Raw genomic sequence first — 19789 nt, 5'->3', positions numbered from 1 at the left:
CCCACAGGAAACAGCAGGGATGAAAGAGGAGGGGAGGAGTAGTAATCACCCACAGGAAACAGCAGGGATGAAAGAGGAGGGGAGGAGTAGTAATCACCCACAGGAAACAGCAGGGATGAAAGAGGAGGGGAGGAGTAGTAATCACCCACAGGAAACAGCAGGGATGAAAGAGGAGGGGAGGAGAAGTATTCACCCACAGGAAACAGCAGGGATGAAAGAGGAGGGGAGGAGAGGAGAAGTAATCACCCACAGGAAACAGCAGGGGTGAAAGAGGAGGAGAGGAGAGGAGAAGTAATCACCCACAGGAAACAGCAGGGGTGAAAGAGGAGGAGAGGAGAAGTAATCACCCACAGGAAACAGCAGGGATGAAAGAGGAGGGGAGGAGTAGTAATCACCCACAGGAAACAGCAGGGATGAAAGAGGAGGGGAGGAGTAGTAATCACCCACAGGAAACAGCAGGGATGAAAGAGGAGGAGAGGAGAAGTAGGTGAGTAGCTACAATCATACTGCTGAAACCAATGATTCAGGGAGTTGGTTTATGATTTCAACTCTAATTTGATGGCAAGTAAACATGTTTTATTAAAACATTTGTCGTCACGTGACTATCATTAATGTGATGACTGTGTCATGACTCTCCTGTGAGGATACAAAGGATCAGGTTGCAGTGAGTCCACTCTACAGCGCTCCCTCTCTCGCAGAGGGAGAGGGGGAGGGGGAGAGGGGTGAAGTTGGCCGTTTTATGACGGTAGTAAATACCTTGTAGAAACTCTACCTTTGGGCTCTGCGGGATGGAGGGGAAAGAAACATTTTGTTACAAGGAGATTCCAAAAGGCGGGATAATGAAACAATATTTCTGTAATACAAACATTGGGAATGGTCCGTAGGTATTTAAAGAATAACCATGTCCAACAGTTGTTGTTTTGTGATATCATTAAGGATGGTATAACTAAATAACTGTACCTCTACAAATGTATACGTCCCAGTTATCAGATTCACATTTAAATGTTGTGGAACATATGATTAAATTTAAATCTCCAGAGACTAGTATATTGCCAGGTTGCTACGGGCGTGTAAAATGGTTCTAGCTCCACATTAGACCAGCGTGATCGACAGCGTGAGCTGAAAGGTACGGAATGGTTAGAAACTCTGAAACTCTCTATCGAAGAAGACGACACAGGAACATTCAGTATGCAGCTGTTTAAGTACTTTAATCTAGGAAACTCGACAGAAGACGAGAAGACAAAGAACAATTTACTCTCACCACCATAGATACCTCTATTCTAATGGACAGAACCCGCTGAACCATGCGGGGTAGACCTCTGGAGGATCCGTTCTAACACAACCAGAGACTTTCTGGCGAATTACTCCCCATAGATGGATCGAGTGTTTTCAACAGAGACAGCAAAGACATACACACATAACTATGTACATTGCAATTATTTCGAATGAGCGGCTGTTCATGTGCAAAGTATTTTCATTTTTATTTAGTTAGTTAGTAAATAAATAATTAAGCCAATTTGTATATCGCTGATTCCTCATTTATGTTCAGGTTCGTGCAGATATCCAACAATTTTGTGACATTCAGAATGAAGACTGAAGGTAAATAAGAATGTTATATGATTAATTGAATCGCGTAATAATTGAACGTGGTATGTAATTATTTTATAAAATAACAGTCAAACACATTAATGATAGTCAAGACACGACAACTGCTATTCATTGAAAAATGACCTACTACGTTTAATTATTACTTGATTAAATGAATCATGTAACAATTAACTCATTAGGAATTTGGGGCACCACGGGAAAAGTTTGTTTAACTTCTTTGGGAGCGGTAGGGGGCGGTATTTTTACGTCCAGTTGAAAAGCGTGCCCAGAGTAAACTGCCTGCTACTCAGGCCCAGAAGCCTGGATATGCATATAATAGATTTGGTAGATTTGGATAGAAAACACTTTAAAGATTCTAAAATGTTAAAATAATGTCTGTGAGTATAACAGAACTGAAATGGCAGGCGAAACCCCAAGGACAAACCATCCCAAAATAATAACATTTCAATATTTCATCCTACAACGGATTTCAATGGCTGGCACTTTTATTAAGGCGAAATCCTCTTGCAGTTCCTAGGGCTTCCACTAGATGTCAACAGTCTTTAGAAAGAGTTTCATGCTGGTTTCTGGAAAAATTAGCTAGAAATTGTAGTTTTTCTAGGTGGCTCCCATTTTGGCTGTAGTGTTTCCAAGCGAGTGAATGAGAGCGCATTCTTTGGTATTTTTCTCCGGTAAAGACAATAACGATTCTCCGTCTTAAATGTTATAGTTTATTTGCGTATTAGGGTACCTAAGGTTTGATTATAAACGTTGATTGACTTGTTTGGAGAAGTTTATTGGTAACGTTTGGGATTCATTTTGTATGCATTTTGAAGGAGGGAAACCGAGTGGATTATTGACTGAAGCGCACCAGGTAAACTGAGTTTTTATGGATATAAAGAAGGACATTATTGAACAAAAGGACCATTTGTAATGTAACTGGGACCTTTTGGAGTATAACAGAAGAAGATCTTCAAAGGTAAGGCATATATTATATCGCTATTTCTGACTTTCATGTCGCAATGGCTGATATGATCCCCAATCAGAGACAACAATAAACAGCTACCTCTGATTGGGAACCATACTAGACCAACATAGAAATATAATTCACCTAGATAACCCACCCTTAATCACACCCCGACCTAACCAACATAGAGAATAAAAGCTCTCTATGGTCAGGGCGTGACAAATTTAATTTCAATTTGGCGCTCTGCAATTTCACCGGAAGTTTTCGAAATGCTAGCGTCTCACTAATCCGCAAGAAGTTAATGAGTTACCATCTCCCAAATTAACTCAAGAATATATAGATATCATACCAGTCACTAATTCATAATTTCCTCATATCAGTCTCATTCTAAATGTCGTAGAACTCGTAAATCTGCACAAACCCGGGTCTCACTGATCATTCCGTACCACACAATGTGGTGATTGATGTGATTATTTATTCACTAACAAGCTAAATGATAACATAACACACACACACACACACACACACACACACACACACACACACACACACACACACACACACACACACACACACACACACACACACACGATATAGGTTATTGATTGGAAACTTAATATGATGACAACAAGTCCCTAGCGGACCAACACAACATGACACTTGTTACAGAAGATGGAGATTTAAAGAGAGAGAGAGAGAGCGAGAGAAAGAGAAGCAACACTTGGATACATTTGTAAACTACGCTCACAGTAACCCTAAGAAGTAATGTAATGATGTATTTACGTGTTGAGGGTCTTCCTCGTGTATGTCTGTTGGGCCCTCTTCGGATGGCCTTGTCTTTCGTTCTTAGGTGTAAGTCTCTGATTGTCCAAAAGAGGTCACAATGTCCTTAGTTGTCTGTTTACTTCCACTCGTTCTGGAAGAGTAGTCTCCTGAGGACGGCTAATCAGCCGTGTCGATGATCCCCAGAGTGGTGATGAGAGCAGTGTGGGGCCGACTTCCCTGGAGGGGTGGGGCCGACTTCCCTGGAGGGGTGGGGCCGACTTCCCTGGAGGGGTGGGGCCGACTTCCCGGTAGGGATGGGGCCGGCTTCCCGGGAGGGATGGGGCCGGCTTCCCGGGAGGGGTGGGGCCGACTTCCCGGTAGGGGTGGGGCCGACTTGTTGTAGCGGTGCTCAAATTCAGAATGTCACGTGTGGCTCAGTTGGCAGAGAATGGCACGTGCAAATGCAGGGTTGGGTTGTGGGTTCAATTCCCATGTGGGACCAGTACGAATGAAAATGTATGCACCCATTACTGTAAATTGCTCTGGATAAGAGCATCTGCTAAATGACAACAATGCCAGTCAAAGCACAGAGCTTCATGTATAGCATGTTACTGTAAAGCCACTATGTTCCATTTAAGCACGTATTAGTGCCCAAATCTGCTATCTTCAACCCATATATGGATACAAGGTGTTTTCTTTTTCACCCTGAGTACTGATTCTCATTTAGATGAATGAGCCAATTGGAAGCTGGCCATGATGGTACAAGGGCCAGATTGGGAATTTAGCCAGAACAACAGTCCTACTCTTACAATAAGTGCCATGGGATCTTTAGTGACCACAGAGAGTCAAGACACCCTCCATGGGATCTATAGTGACCACAGAGAGTCAAGACACCTTCCATGGGATCTATAGTGACCACAGAGAGTCAGGACACCCTCCATGGGATCTTTAGTGACCACAGAGAGTCAGGACACCCTCCATGGGATCTATAGTGACCACAGAGGGTCAGGACACCCTCCATGGGATCTATAGTGACCACAGAGAGTCAGGACACCCTCCATGGGATCTATAGTGACCACAGAGAGTCAGGACATCCTCCATGGGATCTATAGTGACCACAGAGAGTCAGGACACCCTCCATGGGATCGTTAGTGACCACAGAGAGTCAGGACAACCTCCATGGGATCTTTAGTGACCACAGAGAGTCAAGACACCCTCCATGGGATCTTTAGTGACCACAGAGAGTCAGAACACCCTCCATGGGATCTATAGTGACCACAGAGATTCAAGACACCCTCCATGGGATCTTTAGTGACCACAGAGAGTCAGGACACCCTCCATGGGATCTATAGTGACCACAGAGAGTCAGGACACCCTCCATGGGATCTTTAGTGACCACAGAGAGTCAAGACACCCTCCATGGGATCTATAGTGACCACAGAGAGTCAAGACACCCTCCATGGGATCTATAGTGACCACAGAGAGTCAGGACACCCTCCATGGGATCTTTAGTGACCACAGAGAGTCAAGACACCCTCCATGGGATCTTTAGTGACCACAGAGAGTCAGGACACCTGTTTAACGTCCCATCTGAAAGATGGCCTCCTACACAGGGCAATGTCCCCAATCACTGCCCTGGGAAGAGTGCCTCCTACTGGCTCTCCAAAACCATTTCCAACAGCAGCTGGTCTGCCATGCAGGGACTGACCAGGACCAACCCTGCTTAGCTTCAGAAGTAAGCCAGCAGTGGGATGCAGGGTAGTATGCTACTTGAGTGGACAAGTGACAGCATGGAATTCAAATACAGAGATGGACAGGTGAGAGAGGAGATAGCCAGTTGAGAGAGGAGATGGCCAGTTGAGAGAGGAGATGGACAGGTGAGAGAGGAGATGGCCAGTTGAGAGAGGAGATGGACAGTTGAGAGAGGAGATGGCCAGGTGAGAGAGGAGATGGACAGGTGAGAGTGGAGATGGCCAGTTGAGAGAGGAGATGGTCAGGTGAGAGAGGAGATGGTCAGGTGAGAGAGGAGATGGACAGTTGAGAGAGGAGATGGCCAGGTGTGAGTGGAGATGGACAGGTGAGAGTGGAGATGGGCAGGTGAGAGTGGAGATGGACAGGTGAGAGAGGAGATGCACAGGTGAGAGAGGAGATGGTCAGGTGAGAGAGGAGATGGACAGTTGAGAGAGGAGATGGCCAGGTGTGAGTGGAGATGGACAGGTGAGAGTGGAGATGGGCAGGTGAGAGTGGAGATGGACAGGTGAGAGAGGAGATGCACAGGTGAGAGAGGAGATGGACAGGTGAGAGTGGAGATGGACAGGTGAGAGAGGAGATGGACAAGTGAGAGAGGAGATGGACAGGTGAGAGAGGAGATGGACAGGTGAGAGTGGAGATGGACAAGTGAGAGAGGAGATGGACAGGCGAGAGTGGAGATGGACAGGTGAGAGTGGAGATGGACAGGTGGGAGTGGAGATGGACAGGTGAGAGAGGAGATGGCCAGTTGAGAGAGGAGATGGACAGGTGAGAGAGGAGATGGCCAGTTGAGAGAGGAGATGGACAGTTGAGAGAGGAGATGGCCAGGTGAGAGAGGAGATGGACAGGTGAGAGTGGAGATGGCCAGTTGAGAGAGGAGATGGTCAGGTGAGAGAGGAGATGGTCAGGTGAGAGAGGAGATGGACAGTTGAGAGAGGAGATGGCCAGGTGTGAGTGGAGATGGACAGGTGAGAGTGGAGATGGGCAGGTGAGAGTGGAGATGGACAGGTGAGAGAGGAGATGCACAGGTGAGAGAGGAGATGGTCAGGTGAGAGAGGAGATGGACAGTTGAGAGAGGAGATGGACAGGTGTGAGTGGAGATGGACAGGTGAGAGTGGAGATGGGCAGGTGAGAGTGGAGATGGACAGGTGAGAGAGGAGATGCACAGGTGAGAGAGGAGATGGACAGGTGAGAGTGGAGATGGACAGGTGAGAGAGGAGATGGACAAGTGAGAGAGGAGATGGACAGGTGAGAGAGGAGATGGACAGGTGAGAGTGGAGATGGACAAGTGAGAGAGGAGATGGACAGGCGAGAGTGGAGATGGACAGGTGAGAGTGGAGATGGACAGGTGGGAGTGGAGATGGACAGGTGAGAGAGGAGATGGACAGGTGAGAGAGGAGATGCACAGGTGAGAGAGGAGATGGACAGGTTAGAGTGGAGATGGACAGGTGAGAGAGGAGATGGACAGGTCGGAGTGGAGATGGACAGGTGAGAGAGGAGATGGACAGGTGAGAGTGGAGATGGACAGGTGAGAGAGGAGATGGACAGGTGAGAGAGGAGATGGACAGGTGAGAGTGGAGATGGACGGGTGAGAGAGGAGATGGACAGGTGAGAGTAGAGATGTACAGTTAGGATAAATGAGTAACCCTGTGCTACCATCATGAAGTGATAGATGTGCAGAAGATGATGTGCAAGTAGAGATATTGGGGTCCAAAGGAGCAAAAACATTTAAAAATAACAATATGGGGATGAGATAGCTGGGTGTGCTATTTACAGATGGACTGTGTACAGGTACAGTGATCGGTAAGATGCTCTGACAGCTGATGCTTAAAGTTAGAGAGGGAGATATAAGACTCCAGCTTCAGTGATTTTTGCAATTCGTTCCAGTCATTGGCAGCAGAGAACTGGAAGGAAAGGCAGCCAAAGGAGGAATTGGCTTTGGGGGTGACCAGTGAGATATACCTGCTGGAGAGTGTGCTACGGATGGGTGTTGCTATGGTGACCAGTGAGCTGAGGTAAGGCGATGGCCAGCCAACGAGAGCATACAGTATCAGTGGTGGGTAGTATATGGGGCTTTGGTGACAACAGATGGCACTGTGATAGACTGCATCCAGTTTGCTGAGTAAAGTGTTGGAGGCTATTTTGTAAATGACATTGCCGAAGTCAAGCATCGGTAGGATGGTCAGTTTTACTTGGGTATGTTTGACAGCATGAGTGAAGGAGGCTTTGGTGCGAAATAGGAAGCCGATTCTAGATTTAATTTGGATTGGAGATGCTTAATGTGAGTCTGGAAGGAGAGTTTACAGTCTAACCAGACACCTAGGTATTTGTAGTTGTCCATATATTCTATGTCAGAACCGTCCAGAGTAGTGATGCTAGACGGGCAGGCGGGTGCGGGCAGCGATCGGTTGAAGAGCATGCATTTAGGTTTACTAGCATTTAAAAGCAGTTGGAGGCTACGGAAGGAGAGTTGTATGGCATTGAAGCTCATCTGAAGGTTTGTTAACACAGTGTCCAAAGAAGGGCCAGATGTATACAGAATGGTGTCGTCTGCGTAGAGGTGGATCAGAGAATCACCAGCAGCAAGAGTGACATCATTGATATATACAGAGAAGAGAGTCGGCCCGAGAATTTAACCCTGTGGTACCCCCATAGAGACTGCCAGAGGTCCGGACAACAGGCCCTCCGATTTGACACAATGAACTCTATCTGAGAAGTAGTTGGTGAACCAGGCGAGGCAGTCATTTGAGAAACCAAGGCTGTTGAGTCTGCCGATAAGAATGCGGTGATTGACAGAGTCGAAAGCCTTGGCCAGGTCGATGAAGACGGCTGCACAGTACTTTCTTTTATCGATGGTGGTTATGATATCGTTTAGGACCTTGAGCGTGGCTGAGGTGCACCCATGACCAGCTCGGAAACCAGATTGCATAGTGGAGAAGGTACAGTGGGATTCGAAATGGTCGGTAATCTGAAAGGCAGGGCAGGATGGATATACTGTAGGTCTGTAACAGTTTGGGTCTAGAGTCTCTCCCCCTTTGAAGAGGGGGATGACCGCGGCCGCTTTCCAATCTTTGGGGATCTCAGACGATACGAAAGACAGGTTGAACAAGCTAGTAATAGGGGTTGCAACAATTCCGGCAGATAATTTTAGAAAGAGAGGGTCCAGATTGTCTAGCCCAGCTGATTTGTAGGGGTCCAGATTTTGCAACTCTTTCAGAATATCAGCTGTCTGGATTTGAGTGAAGGAGAAGGGGGGGGGGGGGCTTGGGCAAGTTGCTGTGGGGGGTGCAGAGCTGTTGGCTGGGGTAGGGGTAGCCAGGTGGAAAGCATGGCCAGCCATAGAAAAATGCTTTTTTGAAATGATCGATTATCGTAGATTTATCGGTGGTGACAATGTATCCGAGCCTCAGTGCAGTGGGAGGAGGTGCTCTTATTCTCCATGGACTTTAAAGTGTCCCAAAACCTGTTGAAATTAGTGCTACAGGATGCAAATTTCTGTTTGAAAAAGCTAGCCTTCGCTCTCGTAACTGACTGAGTATATTGGTTCCTGACTTCCCTGAAAAGTTGCATTCGATGCTAATGCAGAACACCACAGGATGTTTTTGTGTTGGTCGAGGGCAGTCAAGTCTGGGGTGAACCAAGGGCTATATCTGTTCTTAGTTCTACATTGTTTAAATGGGGCTTATTTAAGATGGTGAGGAAAGCACATTTAAAGAGCAACCAGGCATCCTCTACTGACGGGATGAGGTCAATATCCTTCCAGGATACCCGGGCCAGGTCGATTAGAAAGGCCTGCTCGCTGAAGTGTTTTAGGGAGCATTTGACAGTGATGAGGGTTGGTCGTTTGACCGCGGACACATTACGGACGCAGGCAATGAGGCAGTGATCTCTGAGATCTTGGTTGAAGACAGCAGAGGTGTATTTGGAGGGCAAGTTGGTCAGGATGATATCTATGAGGGTGCCCATGGTTACGGATTTAGGGGTGTACCTGGTAGGTTCCTTGATAATTTGTGTGAGATTGAGGGCATCTAGCTGAGATTGTAGGAAGGCCGGGGTGTTATTAAGCATATCCCAGTTTAGGTCACCTAACAGTACGAACTCTGAAGATAGATGGGGGGCAATCAATTCACATATGGTGTCCAGGGCACAGCTGGGGGCTGAGGGGGGTCTATAGCAAGCGGCAATGGTGAGAGACTTATTTCTGGAAAGGTGGAATGGTCCAGAGATGATCCGGTGTAATGGTCCAGAGCTTGCAGTAGGAATCCAGAGATGTGGTAGAGAAAAGCAGTCCGATATGCTCTGGGTTGATATCGCGCTGTGCAGACTGGCAGGTATTGACCGAGCTGAAGCTAGCTGGTGTCCGAGTTAACGGTGAAGAACGCTAGCAGTGGCTAACTGACTACTAGCTAGTAGCTAGTTAGCTGGCTGATGTCCGAGTTAACGGTGAGGACCGCTAGCAGTGGCTAACTGACTACTAGCTAGTAGCTAGTTTGCTGGCTAACTTCTGAAGGGTGTTCCGGTTCTAAAGTATAAAAATAGCAGATCCTCACCACATTGGGTGAGGAGGGTTGCAAGAGAGTATATTCAGTCCGTAGATGGAAAGTGAGATAACAATATATATGAAATATATATGGGGGGAAAAATGAGGAAAACAATTATTGACACGGGACAAGACGGGACAAGACAAACACACGTCTGACTGCTACGCCATCTTGGATCGAATTAAGGTTAGGTTTAGAACAAACCGTGTCGTAATTAAGGTTAGGTTCAGAACAAACCGTGTCGTAATTAGGGTTAGGTTCAGAACAAACCGTGTCGTAATTAGGGTTAGGTTCAGAACAAACCGTGTCGTAATTAGGGTTAGGTTCAGAACAAACCGTGTCGTAATTAGGGTTAGGTTCAGAACAAACCGTGTCGTAATTAGGGTTAGGTTTAGAACAAACCGTGTCGTAATTAAGGTTAGGTTCAGAACAAACCGTGTCGTAATTAGGGTTAGGTTTAGAACAAACCGTGTCGTAATTAAGGTTAGGTTCAGAACAAACCGTGTCGTAATTAGGGTTAGGTTCAGAACAAACCGTGTCGTAATTAGGGTTAGGTTTAGAACAAACCGTGTCGTAATTAAGGTTAGGTTCAGAACAAACCGTGTCGTAATTAGGGTTAGGTTTAGAACAAACCGTGTCGTAATTAGGGTTAGGTTCAGAACAAACCGTGTCGTAATTAAGGTTAGGTTTAGAACAAACCGTGTCGTAATTAGGGTTAGGTTCAGAACAAACCGTGTCGTAATTAGGGTTAGGTTCAGAACAAACCGTGTCGTAATTAGGGTTAGGTTCAGAACAAACCGTGTCGTAATTAAGGTTAGGTTCAGAACAAACCGTGTCGTAATTAGGGTTAGGTTTAGAACAAACCGTGTCGTAATTAGGGTTAGGTTCAGAACAAACCGTGTCGTAATTAGGGTTAGGTTCAGAACAAACCGTGTCGTAATTAAGGTTAGGTTCAGAACAAACCGTGTCGTAATTAGGGTTAGGTTTAGAACAAACCGTGTCGTAATTAGGGTTAGGTTCAGAACAAACCGTGTCGTAATTAAGGTTAGGTTCAGAACAAACCGTGTCGTAATTAGGGTTAGGTTCAGAACAAACCGTGTCGTAATTAGGGTTAGGTTCAGAACAAACCGTGTCGTAATTAGGGTTAGGTTCAGAACAAACCGTGTCGTAATTAAGGTTAGGTTCAGAACAAACCGTGTCGTAATTAAGGTTAGGTTCAGAACAAACCGTGTCGTAATTAAGGTGTAGTGGGGAGTGTTGTAGTGATAGACCTAATCTCCAGATCATCAGATTAACCACCAGCCTTAAATCTGACACACTGGGATTACGCTGACTCAACACTGTGTGTGTGTGTGTACGGTACCTTGTACTTGGCAGTCAGCTGCTCGGTGGCGTCCCGCTCCTTCCTCAGATCTCCCATCATCCTCTCCTTCTCTCCCAGAAGCCTCTGCTTCTCCTCAGCCAATAGTGATCCGTCTTCTCTGATGGCCTCCTTCTCCTCTTCCAGCCTCTCCTCCTGCAGCATCCTCTCCTTCTCCACCTCCTCCTCTCCCTCCTCATCCCCCTCTCCATCCCAGCCCTCCTCTCCATCCTCCTTCCTGTGTTTGCCCCTCCCTTCCCTGTGGCTGAGCTGTGCGCGGAGCCGTGCGATCTCCTTCTGGAACTCTCTGAGCAGGGCGTCTTTAGGGTCTTCGTTAACTCTTGGTTGGTTCTGGATGTTCTTAGCTCTGTTAGCGTAGCGGAGCGTGGTGAGGGTCTCCTCGTAGTGTTGGGGGGCGGGGCCTAGTGTAGCCACCATCACCGTCTTGGCGTTGCCTCCCAGAGAGTCCTGTAATAACCGGGTCAGTTTGGAGTCCCGGTACGGAACGTGGCCGCTACGCCCGTCTGCCAGAGCTGAGATCACGTTGCCTAGCGCCGACAGAGACAGGTTGATCTTGGCGGCCTCTTTCAGGCGTTCTCCGTGGACGCCCGTCTTGGCCTGCCGCTCGCTGCCCGCCAGGTCAACCAGGTTGAGCCGGCCTACCCTGATGTGCTGCCGTCCGTCCGGCCCCGGCAGGGAACACTCCACCGTGATGAGGAACAGGGTGTGGGAACGGGAAGAGTGTTCGTTCATGTCTGTCGCTCCCACCGAGCGCACCTGGTTCCCTACGTTCATCAGCTCCTGTATCTCCTTCACGCTCTTACACACGCACGACGTCAGGTCACGCACATACACCCCGCTCTCCGGGCTCTCTCTCAGCTCCAGGGTGCGTTGGGTGTGAGTGTGCACATTGGGGACATGAGGGGCGTGCACGTTGGGATCCAGTAGATCCCTGATCTCCTCTCGGTAGATCTCCAGGTAAGAGGCTCTGACCAGGTACTGGCGGTCGGCGGCGGAGCGGGAGATCTGGGTGAAGACGTGATCGAAGGCGTTGGGGATGACGCCCCGCTTCTCTGGCTCTAGCCACACCCCCTGCATGGTGTAGGTCTTCCCGGTACCCGTCTGGCCGTAGGCGAAGATGGTTCCGTTAAACCCGTCTAGGACGGAATCGATCAGCGGCCGCACCGTCTCATCATAAAGATCACGCTGTTTAGACGAGGGGTCGTACACAGAGTCAAATGTAAACGTCTTACGCGGCTCGCCGGGCGGACCACGAGGGTTCCGTAAGACCACCTGACCCAGACGCATGTCCATTTCTACGATCCCGCCCACTCCTCCCGGTGTCCGGGTAACACCAGCCGCTGCCGCCTCCTCTTTCCGGTTTAACGGGCGACAGCGGATTACTACCTTCACCGTCTCACTACTCTTTACCTTAGACATCAGGACTATGAGTTATCTATTACTATATACTATAGATTAATATCTACAATTATATCATATATCTTTCTCCTTACTGGATGCTGTTTCCTGTGTATTGATCAGGTATTGATCTGACTGGGATATCTGATCTGTTATTGTATCAATGGGTAGCTATGCCTTCTGGTACCGCCTTCAACAGAATGGTGCCAAATGGTTCAAATTAAACAAATTCATAGGCCTCGAGCAGTTACTATGTTATTATCATATTATTACTAATTAACTGACTGGTTATTTCTGTAGTCCAACAGTGAAATAAAGTGATCCACTATTAGTCATGCTACAATTATTCAGTAGGCCTATATGACTACAGTAACAGGCAGGCTATAATGTAACAACAGGCCTATATGACTACAGTAACAGGCAGGCTATAATGTAACAACAGGCCTTATTCAAGTCCTTCCTTGTTACAGACCTAGTGGGGTAAATTAACCTGTATTCAAAAAGGCCTAACCTTAATTTAGCCTGTTTACCAATAACATTACATTAGCCAGTTAATTAATCATATTAATCATATTAGTAATATTAATAATCATAATCTGTCGCTGGGCTCTCAGTTAAAACACATTTATTTATGTATTTTCTAAAATTCTCTCTGTCTGTTTTCAACTAGAATCTCTCTGGCACCCAGGCCTTCTCATATCGATTATTATATAATACTTCTTAAAGGTTATACTCTCATTCTTAATCCTATCCATCCGTGTGTTTCTCACCGACAACAGTAATGATTTAATCCACAGAATGGATCGCGTTAACCGGTGGTATTAGCTCCGTAATCAGCCTAGCTGACGCTCAGTACAGAGATAAATAGCCTAATCACGAGCTCTCACCGCGCCTGGGCGACGGTTCCGTTGCGGTCCCGGTGCATTCTGTCTGTCGGTAGGGGGTTCAATCCGTAACAAAGCAAGCTCCGCCTTCACACGTCCCGGTAAATCAAAACACTCATCAACGGTTTTACCATAATCCTTGTTCCTCATGTCTGGTTCTGCAGAACGGAGATACTGTGTGTGCTACTGACAGCTAGCTCTGGGATGAACCAGAGCACTCGCACACACGCACACACACGCACGAACACACACACACAAACACACAAATTACCTCATTCAACCACTCCCCACATCACTGCAGAAGGGGACCGTGGGAAAATGAGTTCTACACCATAATAGTCTGTTAACATTATTATCATAGATCCATGTTACACCCATCCATGTTAAGATCAATAATAAGAAACATTCCTCCCGCTCCTCCAATACCCTATTGTACAGTAGCTAAGCTCCACCCCTCCCGCTCCTCCAATACCCTATTGTACAGTAGCTAAGCTCCACCCCTCCCGCTCCTCCAATACCCTATTGTACAGTAGCTAAGCTCCACCCCTCCCGCTCCTCCAATACCCTATTGTACAGTAGCTAAGCTCCACCCCTCCCCCTCCTCCAATACCCTATTGTACAGTAGCTAAGCTCCACCCCTCCCACTCCTCCAATACCCTATTGTACAGTAGCTAAGCTCCACCCCTCCCACTCCTCCAATACCCTATTGTACAGTAGCTAAGCTCCACCCCTCCCGCTCCTCCAATACCCTATTGTACAGTAGGTAAGCTCCACCCCTCCCACTCCTCCAATACCTTATTGTACAGTAGCTAAGCTCCACCCCTCCCGCTCCTCCAATACCCTATTGTACAGTAGCTAAGCTCCACCCCTCCCGCTCCTCCAATACCCTATTGTACAGTAGCTAAGCTCCACCCCTCCCACTCCTCCAATACCCTATTGTACAGTAGCTAAGCTCCACCCCTCCCGCTCCTCCAATACCCTATTGTACAGTAGCTAAGCTCCACCCCTCCCCCTCCTCCAATACCCTATTGTACAGTAGGTAAGCTCCACCCCTCCCGCTCCTCCAATACCTTATTGTACAGTAGCTAAGCTCCACCCCTCCCGCTCCTCCAATACCCTATTGTACAGTAGCTAAGCTCCACCCCTCCCGCTCCTCCAATACCCTATTGTACAGTAGCTAAGCTCCACCCCTCCCACTCCTCCAATACCCTATTGTACAGTAGCTAAGCTCCACCCCTCCCGCTCCTCCAATACCCTATTGTACAGTAGCTAAGCTCCACCCCTCCCCCTCCTCCAATACCCTATTGTACAGTAGGTAAGCTCCACCCCTCCCGCTCCTCCAATACCTTATTGTACAGTAGCTAAGCTCCACCCCTCCCGCTCCTCCAATACCCTATTGTACAGTAGCTAAGCTCCACCCCTCCCGCTCCTCCAATACCCTATTGTACAGTAGCTAAGCTCCACCCCTCCCGCTCCTCCAATACCCTATTGTACAGTAGCTAAGCTCCACCCCTCCCTCTCCTCCAATACCCTATTGTAAGGTAGCTAAGCTCCACCCCTCCCCCTCCTCCAATACCCTATTGTACAGTAGCTAAGCTCCACCCCTCCCTCTCCTCCAATACCCTATTGTACAGTAGCTAAGCTCCACCCCTCCCGCTCCTCCAATACCCTATTGTACAGTAGCTAAGCTCCACCCCTCCCCCTCCTCCAATACCCTATTGTACAGTAGGTAAGCTCCACCCCTCCCGCTCCTCCAATACCCTATTGTACAGTAGCTAAGCTCCACCCCTCCCTCTCCTCCAATACCCTATTGTACAGTAGCTAAGCTCCACCCCTCCCTCTCCTCCAATACCCTATTGTACAGTAGCTAAGCTCCACCCCTCCCTCTCCTCCAATACCCTATTGTACAGTAGCTAAGCTCCACCCCTCCCTCTCCTCCAATACCCTATTGTACAGTAGCTAAGCTCCACCCCTCCCGCTCCTCCAATACCCTATTGTACAGTAGCTAAGCTCCACCCCTCCCTCTCCTCCAATACCCTATTGTACAGTAGCTAAGCTCCACCCCTCCCTCTCCTCCAATACCCTATTGTACAGTAGCTAAGCTCCACCCCTCCCGCTCCTCCAATACCCTATTGTACAGTAGCTAAGCTCCACCCCTCCCGCTCCTCCAATACCCTATTGTACAGTAGGTAACCTCCACCCCTCCCCCTCCTCCAATACCTTATTGTACAGTAGCTAAGCTCCACCCCTCCCGCTCCTCCAATACCCTATTGTACAGTAGGTAAGCTCCACCCCTCCCTCTCCTCCAATACCCTATTGTAAGGTAGCTAAGCTCCACCCCTGTAACCATGCCAGCCCAGTACCTCCACAAACCGGCTTCTTTACCTGCAGGATCGTCTCAGACCAGCCATCCGGACAGCTGTTGAAACTGTGCGTTTGCACTACCAAATAATTTCTGCACTAACTGTCAGAAACCGTGTAAGGGAAGCTCATCTACTTGCTCGGCGTCTTCACCTGGGTCTTGACCTGACTGCAGTTCGGCGTCGTAACTGACTTCAGTGGGCAAATGCTCACCTTTGATGGCCACTGGCACCCTGGAGAAGTTTGCATTTCTCCAGGGTGCCGTTTTCAACTGCAGACAGTGTGGCGTCGTGGGGGCGAGTTGTTTGCTGATGTCAACGTTGTGAACGTTGTGACCCATGGTGGCAGTGGGCTTATGGACTAGGTAGGCATAAGCTATGGATAATGAACACAACTGCATTTTATCGATGGCAATTTGAATGCACAGAGATACCGTGAAGAGATTCTGAGCCCCAGTGTCGTCCATTTATCCCCCTTCCAATTCCTGGAAGCTGAAAATGTCCCAGTTCTTCCATGGCCTGCATACTCACCATGACACCCATTGAGCATGACACCCATTGAGCATGTTTGGGAGGCTCTGGATTGACGTGTAGGACAGCGTGTTCCAGTTCCCGCTAATATCCAGTAACATCTCACAGCCATTGGAGGAGTGGGACAACATTCCACAGGCCACAATCAACAGCCTGATCAACTCTATGTGAAGGAGACGTGTCAGGCTGCATGAAGCAAATGGTGGACACACCAGATACTGACTGGTTTTCTGATCCATGCCCATATCTTTTTTGCAAGGTATCTGTGACCAACAGATGGATATCTGTATTCCCAGTCATGTGAAATCCATAGATTAGGGCCTATTGAATTTATTTTAATTGACAGATATCCTTACACTACATGAACTGTAACTCAGTAAAATCTTTGAAATTGTTGCATGTTGTGTTTATATTTTTGTTCAGTGTAGAAAGGTATATGTAACGTTTACCAGTAGGCTTGCGCAACTGCCATGCTCTTTTCACCTGTCCCGTGTTTTCAGATCAGATGAAGGAGAGGAAAACACTATAGAGTTGAGATGAGTGAGATGTGATGAATTATGAAGAAACATCAGCACCAGCTGGTCCGCAGTGATTACGCAGCTTCTGCAATTCACCATCTGTCCAGCGGGGGCAGCAGAGGGCCCAGCCAGGAGTCTGATGGTGAGCATAGAGTAGAGGACTTTACGGATCTACCCCAACCCGATTACACAAGATCCGACCTGTAGTTAACCCTTGGATCCAGTGTCAGATCCAACACAATGGTAACGGGCCTCGGATCTGTGTGAAAATATGTGAAATACTAGTATCCGAAATGACAGCCTATTTGAATGACTCAGATGTAAGAGTTGCACACATTTACATTGTATTCTCTTAAATGATTGTCAGGGGTCCCCTTTCATCAAATCAAATGTGCCAATATCATTTTGTGACAAAATGGCACATTCGCTTTATGAAAACCAGCCACTGCTCACTGCCCGTGACGCGCGGTGAAATAGGCTATAGGCCTACTTGTTGTGGGACAGGAGGGAATGATAGCCTAGGCCAGGGGGTACTCAAGTACTATTTGAGGTCAGTTCTGTCTCAACGACAGGGTCAAATTGAACATTTTGCTGGTTTAAAGCCCATTTCCTGCAATTCTACGCATTCTTCCATGTCTTATGTGTGTTTACATGATACCAGGGGACCCCCGGTCCGTATTGACCTGTTTTTGGTCCGGATCCGGTTCGTGGTCTGCCAGTTGAGTATGGGAGGCCTAGGCTGTATAATCTTAGCTGATGGTTATATTTTAGCAGAAGAAACTGAATGAAAGAGAGTACAGGGTGGTAAAACCAACAGGCAAATTGTCTGTATTTATGCACATTGTGGATACAGAGTGGGAAAAGGTTGCCTATATTTTCATGAACTGAGCTATTTAATTCAATTGTTTAATTTATCCAATTTACTAGTTTATTTATGCTATTTAATTTATTTGTCAAGGATTGGCCTATTTAGTAGGCTATGTTGCTATTTTATTTGGTATTTTCTTTAGTTTGTTAACTAATGTTGAATAACTCTAGTCATATTAACTTGTGTGATATTTGTCAGCATACAGATGATTAACTCATTCCTGCTCTAGTTTTGTGGCTTCCGGTCAAAATAAATAAGTTATACTGTAGAGTTACCAACACATTCTTTCTGTTAGTCTTTAATAAATAGCCTAACATTTTTACCAAGTTAAACTGCTAATGTTGTCTGTGTATGTAGACTGGTAGCCACAGACTTATCTTCAGAAAATATTGTAGCCTAATGTTGAAAGGCTGCCGATTGATTGATTGTGTAAGGCATGGATAGGTATAAGAAATATCAATATCTCTCTTAAATGATGAATCTTGAATCTCTAATTCCTCCCAAACCCGGATCCGGGAGCACCCCCATCAGTAAAAAAGCTGACTAGCATAGCCTAGCATAGCGTCACAAGTAAATACTAGCATCTAAATATCATTAAATCACAAGTCCAAGACACCAGATGAAAGATACACATCTTGTGAATCCAGCCATCATTTCTGATTTTTAAAATGTTTTACAGGGAAGACACAATATGTAAATCTATTAGCTAACCACGTTAGCAAAAGACACCAGTTTTTTTACTCCACCAGTTTTTTACTCCATCAGTAGCTATCACAAATTCGACCAAATAAAGATATAAATAGCCACTAACCAAGAAACAACTTCATCAGATGACAGTCTGATAACATATTTATTGTATAGCATATGTTTTGTTAGAAAAATGTGCATATTTCAGGTATAAATCATAGTTTACCATTGCAGCCACCATCACAACTCTCACCAAAGCGACTAGAATAACTACAGAGAGCAACGTGTATTACCTAATTACTCATCATAAAACATTTCTTAAAAATACACAGCGTACAGCAAATGAAAGACACAGATCTTGTGAATCCAGCCAATATTTCAGATTTTTTAAGTGTTTTACAGCGAAAACACAATATAGCATTATATTAGCTTACCACAATAGCAAACCACACAACAGTATTGATTCAAGCCAAAAATAGCGATAACGTATAACCCAGCAAAATATATTAATTTTTTCACTGACCTGCTCAGAATTCTTCAGATGACAGTCCTATAACATCATATTACACAATGCATATAGAGTTTGTTCGAAAATGTGCATATTTAGCGGCACAAATCGTGGTTATACAATGAGAAAAGTAGCCAAGCTGCAAAGAAAATGTCAGGAGAAATCTTGGGAAAGGCACCTATTCTAATCGATAAGTAATCATAAACTTGACTAAAAAATACAGATTGGACAGCAAATGAAAGATAAATTAGTTCTTAATGCAATCACTGTGTTAGATTTTTAAAATTAACGTTACTGCGCAATACAGCGTGCGCTAAAGCGAGACCACACCGAAATTCATGGCGGAATTATTATTTGACATTTGTCAACATACATACGAATTAACAGCATAAAGACTGCTTACTATTTGCTGAGCTTCCATCAGAATCTTGGGCAAGGTGTCCTTTCTCCAGAACAATCGTCTTTTGGTTGAAAGATGTCCCCTTCTCCTGTCGAAATAGCCGCTAACGTTAGCTATGTGCCGGAACGGTGTCCAACTCCTGATAGCGCGTCACAAAGAAATCCCAGAAAATCGCAATAAACTGATATAAACTGCTATAAGTCGGTTTAAATTAACTACCTTATGATGTCTTTAACAACTATAACGAATAAAAACATGACCGGAGATATAGAACTGCTAAAACGAAAGCTTTGCAGGACGCCATTGTGATGTCCCTCTTGCGCCAGGCGCCCCGTTGAAAAGAACGGTACTTCCGTTCCACGGTCTTATATAGGGCCCCAGATGGTGCAATCCACTCCATTCAAATTTAATGACTGTAGGCCTACACAGCCGTGGTGTTAATGACTGTAGGCCTACACAGCTGTGGTGTTAATGACTGTAGGCCTACACAGCCGTGGTGTTAATGACTGTAGGCCTACACAGCCGTGGTGTTAATGACTGTAGGCCTACACAGCTGTGGTGTTAATGACTGTGGCCTACACAGCCGTGGTGTTAGTGACTGTAGGCCTACACAGCCGTGGTGTTAATGACTGTAGGCCTACACAG

The 19789-nt window shown here is 46.5% G+C and overlaps 1 protein-coding gene across 1 annotated transcript; it reads right to left on the bottom strand.

Moving 5' to 3' along the window:
- Window positions 1-3496: 3496 nt before the first annotated feature.
- LOC120037131 (kinesin-like protein KIF3B) lies at window positions 3497-12409 on the bottom strand. The gene is made up of 2 exons (XM_038983305.1): window positions 10973-12409; window positions 3497-3727 (listed from the first exon to the last, which is right to left on the bottom strand). Exons 1-2 carry the CDS (start codon window positions 12407-12409, stop codon window positions 3497-3499), a joined length of 1668 nt encoding a protein of 555 aa, XP_038839233.1.
- Window positions 12410-19789: the final 7380 nt, after the last annotated feature.

Source organism: Salvelinus namaycush, unplaced genomic scaffold, assembly GCF_016432855.1.
Source record: "Salvelinus namaycush isolate Seneca unplaced genomic scaffold, SaNama_1.0 Scaffold1581, whole genome shotgun sequence".
Classification (NCBI taxonomy): domain Eukaryota; kingdom Metazoa; phylum Chordata; class Actinopteri; order Salmoniformes; family Salmonidae; genus Salvelinus; species Salvelinus namaycush.
This window is presented reverse-complemented; position numbering and strand designations above follow the sequence as displayed.

What these genes read in the sequence shown, in the direction of transcription:
- LOC120037131 (XM_038983305.1), bottom strand. Translation starts at nt 12,409, where the DNA reads ATGTCTAAGGTAAAGAGTAGTGAGACGGTGAAGGTAGTAATCCGCTGT. An exon ending in AGCTGACTGCCAAGTACAAG is followed by an intron (nt 3,728 to 10,972) that starts GTACCGTACACA and finishes TCTGAATTTGAG; the next exon opens with CACCGCTACAACAAGTCGGC.